Source organism: Eubalaena glacialis, chromosome 6 (assembly GCF_028564815.1).
Source record: "Eubalaena glacialis isolate mEubGla1 chromosome 6, mEubGla1.1.hap2.+ XY, whole genome shotgun sequence".
Taxonomy (NCBI): Eukaryota; Metazoa; Chordata; class Mammalia; order Artiodactyla; family Balaenidae; genus Eubalaena; species Eubalaena glacialis.
This window is the reverse complement of record NC_083721.1, coordinates 72,254,222-72,277,986: the sequence shown is the minus strand read 5'-3', so window position 1 is coordinate 72,277,986 and position 23,765 is coordinate 72,254,222. Positions and strand designations below refer to the sequence as shown.

Genomic DNA, 23,765 nt, shown 5'->3' with positions numbered 1-23,765 from the left:
GCAAGGGTGTACTTAGGTCCAGGTAGAAGCTAGGTCTAGAAAGAATGTTATTCTGTATTAAACAATCTAAATCTCATCATGTAATTAATTCTTTTGCTTGGAATCATTCAATGGCTCCTCTTGTGTTTTAGAAAAAGTCCAAATTTCTCCTTGGCCTGACATCTGATCCTTCACTACCTCCCTAGACTCATCTTCCATTATATTCCTTTTGATACCTGGCCATCCTGGCCTTTAAGTTCCTCTTATGTCTCTTCCCTCTCATCTTTGAACATGTTCTTCCCTCTACCTGGAATATTGCTTCACTCTGTCTTCAATTCATCCTTCCAGTTATAAGCTTACATATCACTTTTCTCAAGAAGGCCTTCTCTGGGACTTCCCTGGTGGCACAGTGGTTAAGAATCCACCTGCCAATGCAGGGGACACGGGTTCGAGCCCTGGTCTGGGAAGATCCCACAGGCCGCGGAGCAACTAATCCCATGTGCCACAACTACTGAAGCCTGCACACCTAGAGTCCATGCTCTGCAACAAGAGAAGCCACCGCAATGAGAAGCCCGCGTACCGCAACAAAGAGTAGCCCCCCGATCGCCGCGGCTAGAGAAAGCCTGCGCGCAGCAACGAAGACCCAACACAGCCAAAAATAAATAAATAAATATATATAGTAAAAAAAAAAAAAGAAGCCCTTCTCTGATTGCTACATTAGGTTAAAAAAAAAAAAAAGAAAGAAACCACCCACCCACCTATCTATTTCTCCTCAGGCTCCATACTATTGATACATCTATCTTTTTTTGTTGTTGTTGTTAAGTAAGTGAGTTTTTTTTTTAATTTATTTTTTGGCTGCTTTGGGTCTTCATTGCTGCACACGGGCTTTCTCCAGTTTCAGTGAGCGGGGGCTACTCTTTGTTGCGGTGCACAGGCTTCTCATTGCAGTGGCTTCTTTTGTTGCGGAGCACAGGCTCTAGGAGCGCAGGCTTCAGTAGTTGTGGCATGCAAGCTCAGTAGTTGTGGCTCGCAGGCTCTAGAGCGCAGGCTCAGTAGTTGTGGTGCACAGGCTTAGTTGCTCCATGGCATGTGGGATCTTCCCGGACCAGGGCTTGAACCCATGTCCCCTGCATTGGCAGGCGGATTCTTAACCACTGTGCCACCAGGGAAGTCCCGATACATCTATCTTGACACTTCTCACTTATTTTAAATTTCTTGTTTAAGATCTGCCTTCCCAGCTCTATACATAGACTTTCGGGGCAGAAACTCTGTCTTATTTATGGTTGTTACCTTTGCAATTAGCAGAGTACCTGGCATATAATTCATGTGCAATGAATATTTGTTCAATTAATGACTATAATGAAGGCTTTCAGAGAAGAAATAAGAAAAAGTATTCATTGGCTTTGAAAATCTGAGACCATTTAATCTCCTTTTCTCTTAGGCAGACCTCATTTCAGGTCAAGAAGATGAGGAAAAGGAGAAACCATCACTATTTTTTTTTTTAATTTAATTTTATTTTTTTATACAGTAGGTTCTTATTAGTTATCTATTTTATACATATTAGTGTATATATGTCAATCCCAATCTCCCAATTCATCCCACCACCACCCCACACCCCCGCTTTCCCCCCTTGGCATCCATACGTTTGTTCTCTACATCTGTGTCTCTATTTCTGCCTTGCAAACCAGTTCATCTGTACCGTTTTTCTAGATTCCACATATATTCGTTAATATACGATAAGTGCTCAGGATTTAGCAATCTGCCCTCGAGGTGCTCACAGTCTGGGAGGGGGGTGGGAATGGAGGAGTTCTTATATGAAAGAGATTATGTCTGTTTTTGCTTATCAAAGATTTACATTAAAGACTTCATGTAAATGCACACATAGCCCCACAGAGACCTTAAGTGTAGAATCCATGATAGTTATTCAGACCAAAATACTAAAAAAAAGACTTGAAAAAAAAAAAAGACAAAAAAAGAGGGCCCAAGGCAAAACCATCAAATACTCAATCCACTATCCACTTAGCTAAACTAGGCCCAATTCCTTGTTGCCCCAGGCCTGTCATCAGTGGGCTGATATCTCTAGCTCCCTTCCTGTTGCAAGCTTTCTACCACTTCACCTTCCTGAGTCTCCTTTAACAGATGGGAAAGAGATTGAATTAAGTCCATTTGTACAAGGGTAGACCAGTAAAAGGGTCCTTAGGATCTCCCTTCTCCCAGGCGGAAGGGCATCTCTCCAGGGCAGTGCTGGGCCACCCAATGAGCAGACTAGGTAGCTGCTTGGCACACCATAAAGCCCCGCCCTTCCAAGTATTTCCAGAGTTTGATGGGGGAAATCCAAACTTAGTTGGGCTCTTTTTCATTTGTTTCACAGGTTGGTATTATTTTTATTCGGAATTATATATGAGAAACACCATCTTTTCAATGCTTAGGGCCTTGAGGTTGCAACTCCTTCCCTGCCAGGGGCTTTATGGCCACATCTGAGACCTTGATCCTAAAATCACCACCCAGGGGAACTATTCTCATGCTAAGAATTCTAAGCCGTGCAGAATCAGGCGAGGTTGTGGAGAGAAATGATGCTAAAACTTGCAAAATAAGGTAAATTTAATCTGGATGGCTTTCCTCATAAGATTCTACTTGCTTTCTAGGGGTATCCCAACCTATAAACTTTGTGGATATTCTTCCTGGGAGATGTTCTATGTAAAAGGAGTTCTGTGGTCAAATAATTTTGGGAAATATTGCACCTTCTGTCTCTCTTAGAAAGATATATGATGTACATTAGCATATTAAATCCTCCAAGAAGTCCTGCAATAAAGGAACTGGTGTAAAAATAAAAACAAAAATCAGTGTTTTTCAAATGTATCTAATCACAGCAAGAAAAAATTTAAATCAAGTAACACCTATTAATATCCTGCAATATTGTGTGGAGCACATATTGAAAAATGCTACCCTAGTATTTACTTTTTTGTTGTTGTTGTTGTTGTTGTTTTGGTGATGGGATGCAGTGTTTTCAAAAGGGACGTTGGCACATATCCTGTCAAGTAAATCAATGTTCTCTTGTCAACTGACTTACTTGATGGGAACAGTCAATTCGCATGCTGACCCCCAGAATTCACACCCATGTGGGTTCATGATAAAGCATTAGTTGGCTTTTCTTTCTCTCCTTTCCCAGGGTATTCACCAGTTGATGATGGAAAGGTCATGTGGCTCCCATTGACTTTGCATTTTTATGGGCTTCTGTCAGCAAAACACTACCTGCACTAGCCAATTGAGTCTAAAAACAGGCTGAGCACATCACATTGAAGGAACACGTGTTCTCATTTTATAACAGTTTGAAGAGCTAATGTCACTGTCTGCTGTTTATTTAAGCAAAATACTTTCAGGTTCAATAGGGATTCAGGGGAGAGGTGCTGGGGGAGGCAAAGAAAGGGAGGAAAAAAATCATTTTATCAAACTCTGAGCACAGCTCCAGTCTCTCTTCGTCAAGGTTCCTTCCTCCTCTCAAACAAAAGCCCTGAGAGTGTCTGCTTCTTTAACTCCCACAAGGAGCCTTGAGCTTGGCAGGGGAGTGTTTCCAGTGAAACACTTGCTAGCTTAGAGCCCTTCAGCTGAATCACCCCATTGGACTGGGAAATGGCTAAGGATTTCAGTCTAAGCTGGAGGCGGGGAGGTTGGGGCTCCTGGTTCATTGAAATTCTGTTTCACCACAGTAGTAGTAACATCTGCTGTGAATGTGAACATTCTGTCTTCTCAGAATTTCTGTTTTTCTCTTTTCCTTCCTTCATTTTTTTTTTTTTAATTTTATTTATTTATTTATTTATTTATGGCTGTGTTGGGTCTTCGTTTCGGTGCGAGGGCTTTCTCTAGTTGTGGCAAGTGGGGGCCACTCTTCATCGCGGTGCGTGGGCCTCTCACTATCGCGGCCTCTCTTGTTGCGGAGCACAGGCTCCAGACGCGCAGGCTCAGTAGTTGTGGCTCACGGGCCTAGTCGCTCCGCGGCATGTGGGATCTTCCCAGACCAGGGCTCGAACCCGTGTCCCCTGCATTGGCAGGCAGATTCTCAACCACTGCGCCACCAGGGAAGCCCACCTTCCTTCATTTTTTAAAAAATAGAAATTGCAGGTGCACAGCCTTATTCTCACAGCAGCCCTCATGGGATTAAGTACTGCTCCCCACTCCCCTCCTGTCTCCAGTTTCTCTGCGGCCTGTCCACCTCTTCATTCCAGCTGCCACAGCTGCAGGCTCATAGAGAAAGCAGGTCTCCTGTGCTTCAGGGAAATAAATTACTCTTCCCTCCTCTGCCCATCAGGGTGAGAAAGAGAAAATGTGGCCAGCATTGGTTCAGTGCTAACTAGATGCCAGGCACTGTGCTAAGCACTTCCTATATATTTTCTTATTTCATCCTATTTCCATTTTACAGATGAGAAAACTCAGGTTCACCAGGGTAAGTAACTTGCCCAAGATCACATGTGCTAAGTGACAGAGCCAAGATTTGAAGACTGATGCCAAATTTCGTGTCCTTAACCACTATCATAAATTCATTCATTCATTCAACACATGTACCAGGCGATGTTTGAGTACTGGGGAGACAGAGGTGGGGAAAAAAAGAATCGACTCTTTCAAAAAAAAAAAAAAAGAATTGACTCTTTCCTTGTGCAGCTTACATTCTAGTGAGCAGACAAAAAATGCACAACAAAGCATATAATGTCAGGTGCTTTTAAGAAAACTAAAGCAGGGTAAAAGGGTGGAGAAACGGGGAGGGCTGCTACTCTGTACAGAGTGAGTGGTCAGGGAAGGCCTCTGTGAGGGGGTGACACTGAAGCAGGGATCACCCCGTGCGCCTGCGTTTTCACCCAGACACCCACAAGCTGGTGATTCCAGGCAATGTTCTTAGGACTCTTCATTTACGTACCCTGACAGGTCTCTTTTGTTACCTCTGGAAAACTCCATTTCATCTGGGAGGCAAAGCTGGTATTCTCCCATAGAAATATGTCGGATGTCTTCAGAGCTGTCCAGGGGAAAGGTGCCCTCACCAAACACAACCATTCATTTTACTTGGTAAACCCTATTCTTCTAGTAACCATGGCTAACAGTTGCTAAGCACGTAGCATGTCATGTGTCAGACTTTACATGTGTCATTTCATTTAATGCTGATAACCACTCAAAAGGGAGATTGTCTTACCTTCAGCTGTCATAACAAAATACCATAGACTGGATGGCTTAAACAACAGGCATTGATTTTCTCAGTTCTGAAAGCTAGAAGTCCAAGATCAAACTCACCAGTTTCTGGTGAGAACTGTCTTCTAGGCTTGCAGATGGCCTCTTTCTCCCTGTGTCCTCACATGGCAGGGGGCCAGGTGAGAGAGAGAGAGAGAGCACTCTGGTGTCTCTTCTTACAAGGGTACTAATCTCATCATGGGGGCCCCAAGCTCATGACCTCATCAAAACCTAATTATCTCCTAAGGTCCCATCTCTGAATATCATCACGTTGATTGGAGATTAGATGAATTTTTGGGAGACACAATTCAATCCATAGCAGAAATGTTATTAGTCCCATTTTCAGGCAAGGAAACAAGTACAAAGAGTTTAGGTAACTTGCCTAAGGTCACATGCATGCAATCAGTATCCATGTGCATGGACACATAAGCCCATGTTCTTGACCACTATGCTATGCAGCTTCTTTCCATGTGGAAGGATGCATTGATCCATCATACAGCTGGAATACTGGGGAATGCACCTTAAACTCTTCAAAAAGATGAACATATCCTTCTTTGAAGGCATTAAAAAAAAGTGCCTTCCTTTATTTCCCTTGTTCAAATTGTATGCCCTCTTTTCTCCTTAGACATTGAATGAAAGTCAGACTTAGACCCTACTGTACAACAACAAAAAGTTTTTACTTAAAAAAAATAATAAAACATCTATCAATCAACTCTCCTGGCTCTGATTCCATGACCGTCATGTAAACTTCTGGTAATAATTTAGCTTATCCTGTTGAGTTTCTTTCATGGAAAGTGCTGACACCAAACTTGAGTACTCTGTACTGTATTTTTCATTATTAAGTAACACTTATCTTTGCAGTTGCTACACATCAGTCTGTTGTGCATTTGGTTAGCGTGGGCTAGTCCCCAAGTCTCATCACCACTGGGAGCAATGACAAAATAGTTTCTGGGTCTCTAAAGCTGAGGCCTTTTCCAGACTCTATGTTGTCCCTTATCCTTGGGTTGGCATGTTCATCCTTCACACCTGCCATTTCTCCAGTGAAGGTGTACACTCACAAGGCTTCTTTTCCTTGATTGGAGCCTGGATGATCTTGGTCGAGGGTGGCTTACTTTTTTTTTTTTATAAATTCTTTCAGGATTTGTTTATTTCATCAGTAGTGGAATTAGTTCATTCTTTTTTTTTTTTTAATTTTGGCTGCATTGGGTCTTCGTTGCTGCACGTGGGCTTTCTCTAGTTGCGGCAAGCAGGGGCTACTCTTCGTTGCGGTGCACAGGCTTCTCATTGCGGTAGCTTCTCTTGTTGCAGAGCACTGGCTCTAGGCACACGGGCTTCAGTAGTTGTGGTACAGGGGCCTCAGTAGTTGCAGCACACAGGCTCAGTAGTTGCGGCACGCGGGCTCTAGGGCACAGGCTTAGTAGCTGTGGTGCACGGGCTTAGTTGCTCCACGGCATGTGGGTTCTTCCCGGACCAGGGATTGAACCCATGTCCCCTTCGTTGGCAGGTGGATTCCTAACCACTGTGCCACCAGGGAAGTCCAAGTGTGGCTTACTTCTATAGCTGGCTGAACTCATTGGTTATTTAGAGATCTTTATCTCAGTCAGTATTGGACTATAAAAGGATAACTTTAAATCCTATAGCTATTACAACAAACTTCATGCTATTTTTTTCTTGGATAGAGGAGTTTGGAATTTATTCCATAAATAATGAAAAGTCTTTGGAAGGTTCTGAGTTTCAAAGGGGCATGATCAGAGTTGTGATCTGTGAAAAGTGTAGAAAAGACCAGAATTGGAAAGGCCTGTAAGAATATTACTGCACTGTTGCAAATCCAATCTATTTACAGCACCGTAGCCACTCCTACCTCCATACAGTTTAGATGGACTTACTTTTTTCTATCCTGACTGCCATCACCCTAGTCTTATCACTAGCATCACTTCTCACTTCATTTCCTGTAATAGCCTCCTGACTAGTCTCCCTACTTCCTCTTTTTCTCCCACTAAAATTAATTCTTTATGTGGCAGCTAGAGAGTTTGTTTTTTAAAACATAACTTTATTTTGATTTAATTCACCTACCATGAATTCACCCGTTTAAAGCGTACAGCTAGGGACTTCCTTGGTCGTCCAGTGGCTAAGACTCCCAATTCAGGGGGCCCAGGTTCAATCCCTGGTCAGGGAACTAGATCCCACATGCTGCAACTAAGAGTCCGCATGCTGCAACTAAAGATCCCGCATGCCACAACTAAGACCCAGTGCAGCCAAATAAATAAATAAATATTAAAAAAAAATAAAGTGTACAGTTAAATGGGTATTAGTATATTCACAAGATTGTGCAACCATCACCACTAATCTAATTTTAAAACATTTTTATTACCCCTCAAAAACCTCATACCCATTAGCAGTCACTCCCCATTCCTCCTTCCTCCCAGGCCTGGCAACCACTAATCTACCTTCTGCCTCTATAGATTTGCCTATTCTGGACATTTCATATAAATGGAAGCACACACTATGTGGCTTTTGCTTTCTTGCTTCTCTCACTTAACATAATGCTTTTGAAGTCAGTCTTTGTTGTAGCATATATTAGCACTCCATTCCTTTTATGGCCAACTAATATTCCATTGTGTGGATATAACCACATTTTACATTTCCACTAGCAGTGTATGAGGGTTCCAATTTCTCCACATCCCTCACCAACATTGGTTTGGTTGTTCTGTACCTTTTATATATATATATATATATATATATATATATATATATATAAAATATATATTATATATATGTATATATTTATATATATAAAAGGTATATATTTATGTATGTAAAAGGTATATATATATATATATATACACACACACATATAAAATATATATATATATATATTTTTTGCCACACCACATGGCTTACAGGATCTTAATTCCCTGACCAGGGATTGAACCCACACCCTCGGCAGCGAAAGCTCGGAGTCCTAACCGTTGGACTGCCAGGGAATTCCCTTCTCTACCTTTGTGATTGTAGCCATCCTAGTGGGTGTGAAGCGCTATCTCATTGAGGTTTTGATCTCTGTTTCCTTGGTTAGTAACGATGTTGAGAACTTCTTAATGTAGCTATTGACCTTTGCTATATCTTCTTTGGAGAAATATTTATTCAGTTCCATTGTCCATTTTAAAATTTGGTTATTTATCTTTTTATTAATGAGTTGTAAGAGCTCTTTACATATTCTGGATATAAGTCCCTTGTCAGATATATGGTTTGCAAATATTTTTCTCCCATTTTATGGATTGCCTTTTTACTTCTTGATGGTATGGTTTACAGAACAAATGTTTTTAATTTTCATGAAACCCAATCTATTTTTTCTTCTGTCACTTATGTTTTGATGTTGTATCCAAAAGGCTTTGCCTGACCCCAGGTTGTGGACATTTACACCTATGTTTTTCTTTTAAGGGTTTTATTGTTTTAGCTCTTACATTTATGTCTTTCATATATTTGGAGTTAACTTTTGTGTATGGTGTGAGGTAGGGGTCCAATTTCATTCTTCTGTATGTGAATAGCCAGTGTCCCAGCACCATCTGCTGAAAAGAATAGAGAGATCTTTTAAAAACAGGTCAGATCACAATCCTCCTTTATTAAAATTTTCAATGACTTTCCATTGCACTTACAATAAAATCCAAATTTCTCTGCCTATCTCTTCACTTTCATTTCACACCACTCTCTTATTCACCATGCTCCAGGTCCCAGGTCTCTCATCTCCCAAAATAAGTAAAGCTTGCTATTCCCTTAGCTTCCTCACGTTTCTTTATTCTCTCACTTTAAATGCCATCTCCTGATAGATGACTTTCCTCAACTGTTCTTTCTAAAGTAAGTTCTCTATTCCATCTCTCTTATTTTCTATATCATCTCCTTTTATTTTCCTCATGGCCTTAATTACCTGTATATCTGTATCTACTTTACTACTTTATTTACTTTCTTTGAGTAATACTTCTTTGCCTCTGCCATAGTGTTTCGCATATGGTGTACATTCAATTCATAAGTCATGTTGTTAGAAACTATTATTTACAATTAGAAGGGACTTTAGAAATCACCTAAACACTCATTTTACAAATGCAAAAATCTAGGTCTAAGGAGGGTGAACGAGTTGTCTGAGGTCAGAAGGAATACTTTGATACTTTGATACCGAGAGCTCTAATTTCCAGGACAGTTTCTTTTTCATTTATAACACTGATTTGCCTTATGCCAATATCATGCTTTTTTTTTTTTCAAAATAACTAAAATGAAGAAATGGTTTTGTAATTCCTTATAGAAATGATATTATTTTTCTAAGCTTTCTTCCTAAAATGACTGAAATGGGCCCTCAAATGGAAGGCCTGGCCCGGGTTAGGAAGGCCGGAAGTCACTCTCCAGTAGGGCACTAACTCCTTTGTTTCTCCCTCCTTGGTTGTCCCACCGCCTCCTCCCTCTGCTGCCCACCGCCTCCCTTTCCTCGGAGTCCGCCGCCGCCCCAGCACAGCCATCGGCGAGGCTCCGCCCCCTTCAGGGCCCCGTGCCCTGCTCCAAGATGGCGCCGGGGGCTTCTGCTCTGGGGGAAGTGAGCTCACGCTACTCCGGAAGGGAAGTGGGGGGAGAGAGCAGGCGGGCGGGTGACCAGCCGGGGGGCTGTGGGTGGGGTGGCGGCCGCAGCTGTGGCTTTCACATTTGGGCTGGAGAGAGGGCAAGGGACTCGTCCCGCCCCTGGGAACCCAGTCGAGGGCCCAGGGCCGGGGACGTTGGAGGAAGTCGCCCCGAGCGGCTCGCCTGTACCTGGAGGCGAGGCGACCCTGGGAGCCGGCGTCCCGCCCTCGGCGGCCTCCTTCTCCGACCCTCCTCCCGGACTGGCCGCGGGCGGCTCCAGCTCTTTCTCGAGGGCTGCGGCGGGAACCGGCGAGCGGGCTGGACCGGACCCTCCCGCTGAGGACCGGCCGGAGGAGCAGAGGGAGCGCGGCGGGTCAGTCCGTCAGCCCAGAGGTCAGGCCGCGGGTTCCCGTCCGTGGTCCGTCCTTCGCCCAGCACTCCTGGCTAGAGTCCGCGACCTCCCCACGCTGCTCCTGCTTCTCCTTTGAGCATGCCACCAAATCCTCTGGCAGGGTGATTTTTTTTCTTCTTGCTTTTGCCCGGAAGGAGATATATATTGAAAGGACATCTGTCCTCATCGCTACCCCTCTCCTCTTAAAAGTTTTCCTTCAGGGGGAATGCTTGTATTCCTCCCCTGGACCATTTGATGATTACTACTCCAGCCCCCGTCTGGTTTAGCAACTGGGATCACCTTCAGATCAGATCTTAAATCTTATCACTTACAAAATTACAGAGTTGTTCTCTCCCGCCCAAGAAGGGCAAATGGACTTTGGAGTTAAGATGCAGGGGGGTGAACCAGTGTCAACAATGAAAGTCTCCGAGAGCGAAGGAAGGCTGGAGGGCCTGGCCACCGCGGTGACCCCGAACAAGAACAGCAGCAACAGCAGCTGTGGGGGTGGAAGCAGCAGCAGCGGCAGCAGCCGAGGCGGCAGTGCCAAAGGCTGGCAATACAGGTACGGCCCTTTCTCCACGGTGATAGCCTGAGGTCGGGGTGTGCTGGAGTCTGCATTCCTGCAGTTGCTGAAGGATGACGTTTATTCACTAACTTCAGAAGTAACTAATACATTTCATTTGGACCTGGGGTCTCATCTTTTTTTTTTTTTTTAAATTTTATTTATTTATTTATTTATGTCTGCGTCGGGTCTTGTTGCTGCGTGCGGGCTTTCTCTAGTTGCGGCGAGCAGGGGCTACCCTTTGTGGTGCGTGGGCTTCTCATTGCGGTGGCTTCTCTTGTTGCGGAGCACGGGCTCCAACACACGGGCTTAGTAGCTGTGGCACGCGGGCTCAGTAGTTGTGGCTCCTGGGCTCTAGAGCTCAGACTCAGTAGTTGGGGCACACGGGCTTAGTTGCTCCGCGGCATGTGGGATTTTCCCGGACCAGGGCTCGAACCCGTGTCCCCTGCACTGGCAGGCGGATTCTTAACCACTGCGCCACCAGGGAAGTCCCTCATCTTTCATTAGCAAGATTTAATTCATTCATTTGTCCATTCATTCAACAGGTACTTATTGAAGGCCTTTTGGAGAACACATAAATGTAGAGTCGTAGGACTCTAGAGCTAATTTTTTCTCTGATTTGATTCTATACTCACTTTTGTTTTTCCTATATTGTAATTTGTTTACAATAAGTCTGCCTCCCTTGCTTGCTTGTTGAGAGTAGGGACTGTTGAACTCAGCTCTCTCCGGAGGCTAGCAAATGCTAGGTGCTCAAAACATGTTTATCCAGTGATGGATGGAATCATTCAATCAGAAAAGATTCTTGCCCTCATGGTGTTTGCGATTTAGAAGGAGAGATGTACATAAAAAATCTGAATACAGAGGCAAAAGTACAACTGCTAGTGCCTCCGAAGCTCTAAACTAGTGAGGTGTTTCAGTTTGACTCGATCAGGCCACTCACACCTCTCTGTCTTTTTGAGAGATTCTACATTTATTAATTTTCATTGATATGAATGAAAAACTGAAGGAACAGGAAGTGAGTACTGGAGAAGCAATGGTAGTTTTATTTTTTGTTTTTGATATGTAAAGGATAGGTGGGTATAACCATCCAGAATCTTTTTTTCCAAATTGAAAAATATTTGACATGTAACATTATATTAGGTTCAGGTGTACAACATAAAGATTTGATATTTGTATGTATTGTGGAATGATCACCCCAATAGAGCTAGTTAACATCTGTCACCACACAGAGTTAATTTTTTTTTTAATGAGAATTCTCTTAGCAACTTTCTTATTTTTTTAAATATTTATTTATTATTTTATTTATTTTTGTCTGTGTCGGGTCTTAGTTGCAGCATGCGGGACCTTCGTTGAGGCCTGTGGGCTCTTCGTTGCAGCACGCGGGCTTCTCTCTAGTTGTGGTGCTTGGGGCTTCCTCTTCTCTAGTTGTGGCACGCAGGCTCCAGGGCGCATGGGCTCTGTAGTTGTGGTGCGTGGGTTCCAGAGTGCGTGGGCTCTGTAGTTTGCAGCATGCAGGCTCTCTAGTTGAGGCACACCAGCTCAGTAGTTGTGGCACGTGGGCTTAGTTGCCCCACGGCATGTGGGATCTTAGTTCCCTGACCAGGAATTGAACCTGCGTCCCCTGCGTTGTAAGGTGGATTCTTTACCACTGGACCACCAGGAAGTCCCAGCAACTTTCAAATGTTTGATACAGTATACGGTATCTATATGGTATCTATAGTCACCATGCTGTACATTACATTTCCAGGACTTATTTATTTTATAACTGGAAGTTTGTGCCTTTTGATCACCTTCACCCATTTCACCCATCCCTCCCTCTGGCTACCCTCAATCTGTTCTCTATATTTATGAGTTTTGTTTTGTTTTTTAGATCCCATATGTAAGAGAGATAACACAGTATTTGTCTTTTCTCTGTGACTTATTTCACTTAGCATAATGCCCTCAAAGTTCATCCATGTTGGTGCACATGGCTAGATTTCCTTCTTTTTTATGGCTGGATAATATTCCACTGTGTATATATACCACATTTTCTTTGTCCAATCATCATTGTCCATCTGATGGACACTTAGGTTGCTTCCATGTTTTGGCTATTGTAAATAACACTGCAATGTACATGGGGGTCCAGATATCTTTTTGAGTTAGTGTTTTCCTTTCCTTCAGATAAATATCTGGAAGTGGAATTGCTGGATTATTCAGAATCTTAAGAATGAATGAAACTGGAATATCTCATGGTATTGGAACTATAGGAATGAATTCTTAAATTTTGGTTAACTGACTGCCTGTGTGCTTAGCTCTCGGTTCTTTTTAGCTTTTGTGCTGTTTGTAGTTGTGAAATTTGAAAGGGATTAAAGTCAAGATTTCATGAAGGATATACATTTATCATGAATAATATCCATATATGTGAAATATGCATGACTATATTAACACACAGAAACAAAGTGTAGAAGATTATAACTTTTTATTGTTAAGTGATTATATGACAGGAAAGTATATTTAGTTACTGTGAGATGTCTAGGCTCACTTTTGGAATGCATGATGCTTTTTCTTTTGTGGTTTAAGACTGACCATATAAAATTATCAATAACTTGGCAGGGTTATTTTGATATGACTTAAGGGAGCAAGATAAAATAATATTTCATGTAGCCAGAGGTCAGTCTTCTGACATCCTCAACTCTTTGAAACCCAGTCTTAATTGAATTAAAAAGTGAAACAGGTTTCTTAACACTGTCATAAAGCCATATACTTTACTCCTATACTTTGATTCAGGACCCTATTATCCCTTACTTAGGGTATTATTTACTGGTTATATAATTTTCAAACTAGAATCTGTTGGAAGCACAAATGAAAAAAGTTACCAGGGGAAGTTTAACAGGAAATGGCAACTGACAGCATAGGACAATCAAAGATTTGAAAAGTTAACATGCAGACTAAGCTGTATTACTTCCTAGTAATATAATCATAGTTACAGTGACTTTAAGTCATCCAGGAAAGCACAGTCTGTTTAAGCAAAGAACTGTAAGATACAGTGCTGAACAATTTCAAGGAAAATAGCTAAAAATTTTTTTAAAATGCTTAAGTATCTGGAAAATTCAGTTATGTGGAACTCTTCCCCAAGGATGCAGATATATAACGCATTACTGCATTTACATACTGACATACCTCTTTACTTAAATGAGGCTTGTTCGAAGCTAATCCTTCAGTCTACCTCTCAATCGAATTTATCCCCTTGTCCTCTACGACACTGACCAAACAATTTTATCCATTGTCCTGCATTGCTCCTTCTTCCCTGGCTTCTTCTTGTGAGGCCCAAAGCTCTAGACTTTAAAAACAGCAACAATAATGAAAACTAACCTAAATCCTTTCCCCTTAAAAACAGTTTACACTCAAACTGCCTCCATTTCCTTAACCCTCATTTATTGCTCAACCCATGACAGTTGGCTCTGTCCTTACCAAGGATATGAGTTAAAAATGATGAATGTTTTTAGATTCCTATTCCAGTTGATATCTCTGCAAGTGTATCTGTTATTATTCTTTTCTTGGCTTTTTTGACATTACCTTCTCTTGGTTTCTCCTTTATTGCTCTGTCGTCTAATTGCTCCTTTTTCATTTCTTTGGTTGGCTCTTTTCCTTTAGAAGCTGGTGTGATACTTCGTCATCTTCTGTTCTTTTTTTTTTTTTTTTTAAATTAATTAATTAATTAATTTATTTATTTTTTGGCTGTGTTGGGTCTTCGTTTCTGTGCGAGGGCTCTCCCCAGCTGCGGCAAGTGGGGGCCACTCTTCATCGCGGTGCGTCGTGGCCTCTCTTGTTGCAGAGCATAGGCTCCAGACGCGCAGGCTCAGTAGTTGTGGCTCACGGGCCCAGTCGCTCCGCGGCATGTGGGATCCTCCCAGACCAGGGCTCGAACCCGTGTCCCCCGCATTAGCAGGCAGACTCTCAATCACTGCGCCACCAGGGAGGCCCCATCTTCTGTTCTTAAGCTCATGTTTTCTGTTTGTTATCTCAGTCTTTTCCATGGCCTCAAAGCTCTCTCTGGAACTTGAGAGCCGTAAATTCAACTGCTTACCTGTAATTTGCTACTATCCCGTTTTAAAAAATGGAGATTTCAGGTTATGTCCTAGGTAGTGGTTGAAATTTAGTAAAGACTGTGCTTCAAACCCTGGGCTTTGGCTTTGCAGACTTAGAAAATTAACTAGCATAATGTTTTCAAGGTTTATAAATGTTGTAGCATATATCGTTACTTTATTCCTTTTTGTGGCTGAATAATACTCCATTTATATATACCATGTTTTGCTTATCTCTTCATCAGTTGATGGACATTTGGGTTGTTTCCATTTTGTGGTTATTATGAATAATGCTGCTTTGAACATTTGTGTTCTAGTTTTGTGTGGACATATGTTTTCATTTCTCTTGGATATATACCTGGGAGTGGAATTGCTGGGTCATATGGTAACTGTTTAACTCTTTTTTTTTAATTTATTTTATTTTTGGGTCTTTGTTGCTGCACGCAGGCTTTTCTCTGGTTGCGGCGAGCGGGGGCTACTCTTCGTTGCTGTGCGCAGGCTTCTCATTGCAGTGGCTTCTCTGGTTGCGGAGCATGGGCTCTAGGCGCACGGGCCTCAGTAGTTGTGGCACATGGGCTCAGCAGTTGTGGCTCACGGGCTCTAGAGCGCAGGCTTGGCAGTTGTGGTGCACAGGCTTAGTCACTCCGTGACATGTGGGATCTTCCTGGACCAGAGCTCGAACCCGTGTCCCCTGCATTGGCAGGCGGATTCCCAACCACTGCGCCACCAGGGAAGCCCCCGTTTAACTTTTTGAGGAACTGTCAGACCATCTTCCAAAGCTGCCGCACCATTTTACCTTCTTATCAGCAGTGTGTTAGGGTTTTAATCTCTTCACCTTCTCATCAACACTTGTTATTGTCTGTCTTTTTGGTTTTAGCCATCCTAGTGGGTATGAAATGGTGGTGGTGGCGCATTGTGGTTTTGAATTGCATTTTCCTGATGACTAATAATGTTGAGTATCTTCATGTACTTACTGGTCATTTGTATTATCTTCTTTGGAGAAATGTCTGTTCAGAGGTTTTGGCCATTTTTTTTTAATTGAACTATAGTTGGTTTACAATATTGTGCTAGTTTCAGGTATACAGCAAATGTCAGATAGATAGATATATATATGTGTATATATATATATATATATATCAGATTCTTTTCCATTATAGGTTATTACAAAACATTGAATATAGTTCCCTGTGCTATGCAGTAGGTTCTTGTTGTTTATTTTCTATATAGTAATTTGTATCTGTTAATCCCAAACTCCTAATTTATCCCTACCCCCTTCCCCTTTGATAATCATAAATTTGTTTTCTATGTCTGTGAGTCTATTTCTGTTTTGTAAATAAGTTCATTTGTATCTTTTTTTAGATTCCACATATAAGAGATATCATATGATATTTGTTTTTCTCTGCCTGACTTACTTCACTTAGTATGATAATCTCTAGGTCCATCCATGTTGCTGCAAATGGCATTATTTTTTTGTATGGCTATGGCTGAGTAGTATTCCATTGTATATATATACCACATTTTCTTTATCCATTCATCTGTTGATGAACATTTAGGTTGCTTCCATGTCTTGGCTATTGTAAATAGTGCTGCTGTGAACATTGGGGTGCATGAATCTTTCTGAGTTAGAGTTTCGTCTTTTCCAGATACATGCACACGAGTGAGATTGCTGGATCATATGATAACTCTACTTTTAGTTTTTTTTTAAATAAATTTATTTTATTTTATTTTTATTTATTTTTATTTATTTTTATTTATTTTTGGCTGTGTTGGGTCTTCGTTGCTGTGCGCGGGCTTTCTCTAGTTGTGGCGAGTGGGGGCTACTCTTCGTTGTGGTGCGCGGGCTTCTCATTGCGGTGGCTTTTCTTGTTGCAGAGCACAGGCTCTAGGTGCACGGACTTCAGTAGTTGTAGTACGTGGGTTCAGTAGTTGTGGCTCGCGGGCTGTAGAGTGCAGGCCCGGTAGTTGTGGCTCACGGGCTTAGTTGCTCCGTAGTATGTGGGATCTTCCTGGGCCAGGGCTCGAACCCGTGTCTCCTGCATTGGCAGGCGGATTCTTTTTTTGTTTGTTTTTTTTGTTTTTTTTATTTTTTTTGGTGCCGAAACCCGGGAGGCAGGCGGATTCTTAACCACTGCACCACCAGGGAAGCCCCCGTTTAACTTTTTGAGGAACTGTCAGACCATCTTCCAAAGCTGCCGCACCATTTTACCTTCTTATCAGCAGTGTGTTAGGGTTTTAATCTCTTCACCTTCTCATCAACACTTGTTATTGTCTGTCTTTTTGGTTTTAGCCATCCTAGTGGGTATGAAATGGTGGTGGTGGCGCATTGTGGTTTTGAATTGCATTTTCCTGATGACTAATAATGTTGAGTATCTTCATGTACTTACTGGTCATTTGTATTATCTTCTTTGGAGAAATGTCTGTTCAGAGGTTTTGGCCATTTTTTTTTAATTGAACTATAGTTGGTTTACAATATTGTGCTAGTTTCAGGTATACAGCAAATGTCAGATAGATAGATATATATATGTGTATATATATATATATATATATCAGATTCTTTTCCATTATAGGTTATTACAAAACATTGAATATAGTTCCCTGTGCTATGCAGTAGGTTCTTGTTGTTTATTTTCTATATAGTAATTTGTATCTGTTAATCCCAAACTCCTAATTTATCCCTACCCCCTTCCCCTTTGATAATCATAAATTTGTTTTCTATGTCTGTGAGTCTATTTCTGTTTTGTAAATAAGTTCATTTGTATCTTTTTTTAGATTCCACATATAAGAGATATCATATGATATTTGTTTTTCTCTGCCTGACTTACTTCACTTAGTATGATAATCTCTAGGTCCATCCATGTTGCTGCAAATGGCATTATTTTTTTGTATGGCTATGGCTGAGTAGTATTCCATTGTATATATATACCACATTTTCTTTATCCATTCATCTGTTGATGAACATTTAGGTTGCTTCCATGTCTTGGCTATTGTAAATAGTGCTGCTGTGAACATTGGGGTGCATGAATCTTTCTGAGTTAGAGTTTCGTCTTTTCCAGATACATGCACACGAGTGAGATTGCTGGATCATATGATAACTCTACTTTTAGTTTTTTTTTAAATAAATTTATTTTATTTTATTTTTATTTATTTTTATTTATTTTTATTTATTTTTGGCTGTGTTGGGTCTTCGTTGCTGTGCGCGGGCTTTCTCTAGTTGTGGCGAGTGGGGGCTACTCTTCGTTGTGGTGCGCGGGCTTCTCATTGCGGTGGCTTTTCTTGTTGCAGAGCACAGGCTCTAGGTGCACGGACTTCAGTAGTTGTAGTACGTGGGTTCAGTAGTTGTGGCTCGCGGGCTGTAGAGTGCAGGCCCGGTAGTTGTGGCTCACGGGCTTAGTTGCTCCGTAGTATGTGGGATCTTCCTGGGCCAGGGCTCGAACCCGTGTCTCCTGCATTGGCAGGCGGATTCTTTTTTTGTTTGTTTTTTTTGTTTTTTTTATTTTTTTTGGTGCCGAAACCCGGGAGGCAGGCGGATTCTTAACCACTGCACCACCAGGGAAGTCCCGGCAGGTGGATTCTTAACCACTGTGCTACCAGGGAAGCCCCTATTTTTAGTTTTTTAAGGAACCTCTGTACTGTACTCCATAGTTGATACACCAACGTACATTCCCACCAACAGTGTAGGAGGGTTCCCTTTTCTCCACACCCTCTCCAGCATTTATTATTTGTAGACTTTTTGTTGATGTCCTTTGGCCATGTTTAATTTGGATTTTGGGGGGTTTTTTTGAGTTGTAAGGGTTCTTTATGTATTCTGCATACAATGTCCTTATCAGATATATGATTTGCAAATATTTTCTCCTGTTCTGTGGGTTGTCTTTTCACTTTTTTTTTTTTTGCCATGCCACGTGGTTTGCCAGATCTTAGTTCCCCGACCAGGGATTGAACCCGGGCCCATGGCAGTGAAAGCACCGAGTCCTAACCACTGGGCTGCCAGGGAATTCCCATCTTTTCAATTTCTTGAAGAAATTACTTTCAGCACAGAAGCTTTTAATTTTTATGAAGCCCAGTCTGTTTTTTCTTTTGCTTATACTTGGTGTCACATTTAAGAAATCATTGCCAAGTCCAAGGTCACAAAGTTTTGCACATATGTTTTTGTCTAAGAGTTTTATATTTTAGCGCTTACATTTAGGTCTCTGATCCATTATTACTTTATTTTTCTTTATGATTAATTTTATTTTTTCTTATGTGAAATAGCTGCTTATATCTTTTATTTTTCTATTAATATTTTCTCAATATTTTTATTAATATACTTGAAGTCTATTTTAAGTATTTGTTTATTTTTAATTACGTCAGTGTTTGTTTATTTATTTATTTATTTAATTTTTGGCTGCATTGGGTCTTCATTGCTGTGCGTGGGCTTTCTCTAGTTGCAGCGAGCAGGGGCTACTCTTCATTGCGGTGCAACAGGCTTCTCATTGCGGTGGCTTCTCTTGTTGCGGAGCACGGGCTCTAGGCGTGCGGGCTTCAGTATTTGTGGCATGTGGGCGCTGTAGTTGTGGCTCGCGGGCTCTAGAGCTCAGGCTCAGTAGCTGTGGCGCATGGGCTTAGTTGCTCCACGGTGTGTGGGATCTTTCCGGACCAGGGCTCGAACCCGTGTCCCCTGCATTGGATTCTTAACCACTGCGCCACCAGGGAAGTCCTTGAAGTCTATTTTAAAATATTCCATACTAATTAATTTTTTAATATCAATAATGCTTTAAACTACTTTGATAAAAGAGGGATATACAGTGAAATGTTTACCTTACGTACTTGTCCCAGCCACCCAGCTTTCCTCCCTGGAGGCACTATCTTTTACTGATTTCTTCACTATAGTTTCAGATTTATATTAGTTTTTTATATAACAAATATATAACTACATATAATATATTTTAATTTTGTATGGTTAAGTATTTTGCTATACTTGCTGCAAAGATTTTCCATAGTCTTTGTATTTTAATTTATTACCTTTTTCCAGGCATATAGAAAACTTGTATAAGTCAGACTCTTACTCTTTTTTTCTTTCACTTCAAATTATAGAAAATTATTTTTATGAATATTTGTTTTCATTTAGTTTTAAGATGATTTGGTGGTTTTATGTTTAATTTATGTTTAATTATGTTAATTATAATTAATTATGTTTAATTTTAATCCACCTGGAGTTTATTTAGAAATATATGAGATAGTGTGTTATCTATTATTGTGTTACAAATTATCCCCAAATTAAACAGCAGCGTTTTTATTTTTTTTAAAGATTTTTTTTTTGATGTGGACCATTTTTAAAGTCTTTATTAAATTTGTTACAATATTGCTTCTGCTTTATGTTTTGATTTTATGGCCGCGAGGCATGTGGGATCTTAGCTCCCTGACCAGGGATCGAACCTGCACCCCCTGCATTGGAAAGCGAAGTCTTAACCACTGGACCACCAGGGAAGTCCCAGCAGCGTTTTTTTGTCTCACAGTGTCTGTGGGTCAGTAACGTCTGTGCAGCATTGCTGGGTGGTCTGGCTCTGGGTCTTCCACAAGGCTACAGTCATCTTGAGGCTCAGCTGGGAAGGATCCACTTCCTGGCTCATTCTTGTGGCTCTTGGCACAATTCAGTTCTTTTGGCCTGTTGGAAACAGACCTCAGTTCCTCATGAACTGACCACTGGTGGCCTCCTTTGGTTCCTGGCCACATGGGCCTCTCCACGGAGCATCTTACTACTTGGCAGCTTGTTTCATCAGAGTGAGGAAGTGAGAAGAGAGTGCTAGCAAGAAGGAAGTCACAATCTTTCGTAACCTAGGCATGGAAGTGAAGTCACATCACTTTTCACTAATCATTAGAAGAAAGATGAGGTTCAGCCCACACAAAGGTGTGAATACCAGCAGGTGGGGATCAATGCAAGCCATGCAAGAAGGTGCCCGTCGTAAATGTTAGTATGAATGGACTCAAGATTGTCATCTATGATTGAGATAGATTTGACAAGTACACAGTTGGAAGTAAAGCTGAGAGTTGGAGGCTGAATTTGACTGTTGGGGAATAAGAGGAGCTACTTGGAGATCAGTTGCAATGACCTAGACATGAGCTAATAAAGAGAAGGTGTTAGTAGGCTGGAAAAGAAGGAAATCATTAGAGGAAGAGTGACAGACCTTGGTGGTTGATTAGGTGATTGGGTAGAAGGTAGTAGTGAGGGAAGGAAGTAAAAATTGACTTCAGTTATCCAGAATAAAACTTTGAAAAGTCTGTAGGAGAAACAGATTTGGGGGAGTCAAATGATGCATTTGCTTTTAGGTATGTTCAGCTTAAGTTGCCAGAATGTTTAAGTGACCTTAGAGATATGGTGCATTAGAAATGTAGATAATTGCCTTTGTAGTATCCAGAATGTTTTCACTTCTGTTATCACATTTAATCCTCTTGGACGAAGATAGGGCATCTAGGGCTTCGTTATCCCCATTTTACAGTTGAAGAAAACGGAAATCAAAATGAGTTGGCCAAGGTTATATAGCTAGTAAGTGAAAGAACTTTTATTCCTAGGTAGTTATTTGCATAAAGATATTAAAAGTAGATGAGCTCTCTAAAGGAATGAATAATTATTGATAAATAATTAGTTTCGAACATGGTGGTTTCATCATTTACTAGTGTTTTAACTCATGCAGCAAATACTTTTGAGCATTTACCATGTGTGAAGCCCTCTGTTAGTTAATTCCAAATTAACGTGTGCTCTCAGAACAATGAAAGTGGGGACCCCAAGGCTTGGTTTGGGAGGGTCATGAAAAAGAATCAGAAAAGGGAAGAGCCTCAACTACATTTGCAAAATATGTCATGACAGACTTTTTTAAAACCAAAGCTGAGATGTGGATTTATTAGATTAGCCTTAAATTTTCTTCTTTCCAGAGTAGTTTATACTCATATGATTTATATTCACCGTTTAAAATAAAAATAGATTTCTTTTTTTTTTAGATTTCTTAATTCTAGATCCTTCCTTCCTTTTTCATAGTAATGTTCAAAGTTTATAAAATGTGTGTGTTTCCATTGTTTTTCTTCATGTCAGCTTTCAGAAAAATTTTCAAATCTGCAAATCTGCCACTTGTTTATTTAAAATGGACAGATGAGAACTACCCAGAGGAGGAACCGAGAAGCAAATTGGGGTGTATGATGGGCCTGCTTTTTCCTGTTTTGGGCTCTGTGCTAGCTAACCTCTGTTAACAAACAGACAGATCTCTTTTCCTCATCATCAGATAGTATGCATTTCAGTAAATGGGTAGAAGTCTGCAAATGTATAGTATAGAAATAATTTTTGTGGTCAGACCTGGTATCTTCCACTCTAAATACTCTGTTACAGGGAAAAGTACCCATTTGCAAATGGGGAAATGACATTTGCCTAAATATAACCTAATGTTTGCTGTCTTTGAGATTTTACCACTTCTTTTTGGGTTGATTTGAAGAAAAAGTCATAAATGTTTGCTTTTTTCTCTGTAGGGGTTAAAGGGAAGTTGGATATATATTTCTGTACCCTAGATTTTGTTTTCCTATCTGAAATCTGGTACAGATGATAATAAAAACAAGGGAAAGACAACTTATAGACATGAAACTGAAAACAGTAAAATACTGTACCAAAAGTCTAGTGAGAACTCTACCAAGCCTTGAACAAAATTTTGGTTTGTTATGGTATGCTGTGATTTCTTATATTTCTGCTTTACGAGTTTAAATATAATCCATTTGAGTTCATATTTTCCTAGAAGTGATACTGTATTAAAACTATACAAAAAGGGGACTTCCCTCGTGGTCCAGTGGGTAAGACTCCACGCTCCCAATGCATGGGGCCCGGGTTCGATCCCTGGTTGGGGAACTAGATCCCACGTGCATGCTGCAACTAAGGAGTCCACATGCCCGCAACTAAAAGATCCCACATGCTGCAACGAAGATCCCATGTGCAGCCTAAATAAATAAATATTTAAAAAAACAAAAAACAAAAAACTATGCAAACAACTTAATGTTAGAACATACAAATTAGTTTTTTTTTTTAGTATTTTCTGAATAAGTCACGTAATTTAGGTCCCAGAGGTAATTGTCCATCAAATAGACTTGTGGGAAATTATGTCTTTTGTTTTTGAATATAGTAGAGATAGCAGGGCCCATGGTGTAATGGTTAGCACTCTGAACTCTGGAAATAGTGGAGAATATTCTTGATGTAAATTATACTACTTTGAGAGAGGGAAAATCTTTCCTAGCTAAGAATCTTCCACTGTACTGATTTTGTTTAATAAAATGATTTGTGTCCAGACTTGTTCAGGTTTAACTTAAAACTAAATTGCCTGATTAAACAGTCACATTAGCGTTTTGGCATTACCATCTGGGTTTTAGGACAATTTATAGAGTAGTTTAGTTTGCTGGTGAAAGAAAGGATTTTCTTTTTGGTTAATTAGGTATTGTAACAAAACATGATTTCGCACCTGGAGTTTCCCTGTACTTGAGTTTGGCTGCCATTGCGGTTTGCTTCCATTGCTACTATTGAGGTTGGCTGGAAGGTCCCTGGAGGGGTAGACTGAAGTCTCTGGTTGCTACTGGCTGTAGCTGGAAACCTTAGTCAGAGGGATAGAAGGGAGAGAAAAAGAAAAGGAACAGGAGGGAAAACAGGGACAGAAAAAGGACATAGCAAAGAGAGACAGAGGGAGAGAGAGAGAGCGAGGGAGGGAAGAAAGGGACAGAATGAAAATGATATAAATGGTGAGATGAAATGCCACCAATGTTGCTTCTGGAACAGGTTTCGTAACCTTGATAGAGGCCTTTTTAATATACTGCCTGAGCCTATACCCTCAATTCTATAAAGAATTACTTGTTTAACAATTTTGTAGATGTTGCACATTATAACTAACATAAATGAAAAGTATTTTTAATTTAATTTTGGGGAATAGGTAATATGTTCACTTGATCCAAAAAA

At 40.9% G+C, this 23,765-nt stretch overlaps 1 protein-coding gene across 1 annotated transcript in view; it reads left to right on the top strand.

Moving 5' to 3' along the window:
* Positions 1–9,828: 9,828 nt before the first annotated feature.
* OSBPL11 (oxysterol binding protein like 11) overlaps positions 9,829–23,765 on the top strand; it is a 97,321-nt gene continuing 83,384 nt past the window's right edge. The window contains exon 1 of the mRNA XM_061193190.1: positions 9,829–10,748. Within this exon, the coding sequence (XP_061049173.1) occupies positions 10,558–10,748 (191 nt within the window). The 5' untranslated portion in view covers positions 9,829–10,557. The remainder of the gene's footprint in view (positions 10,749–23,765) is intronic.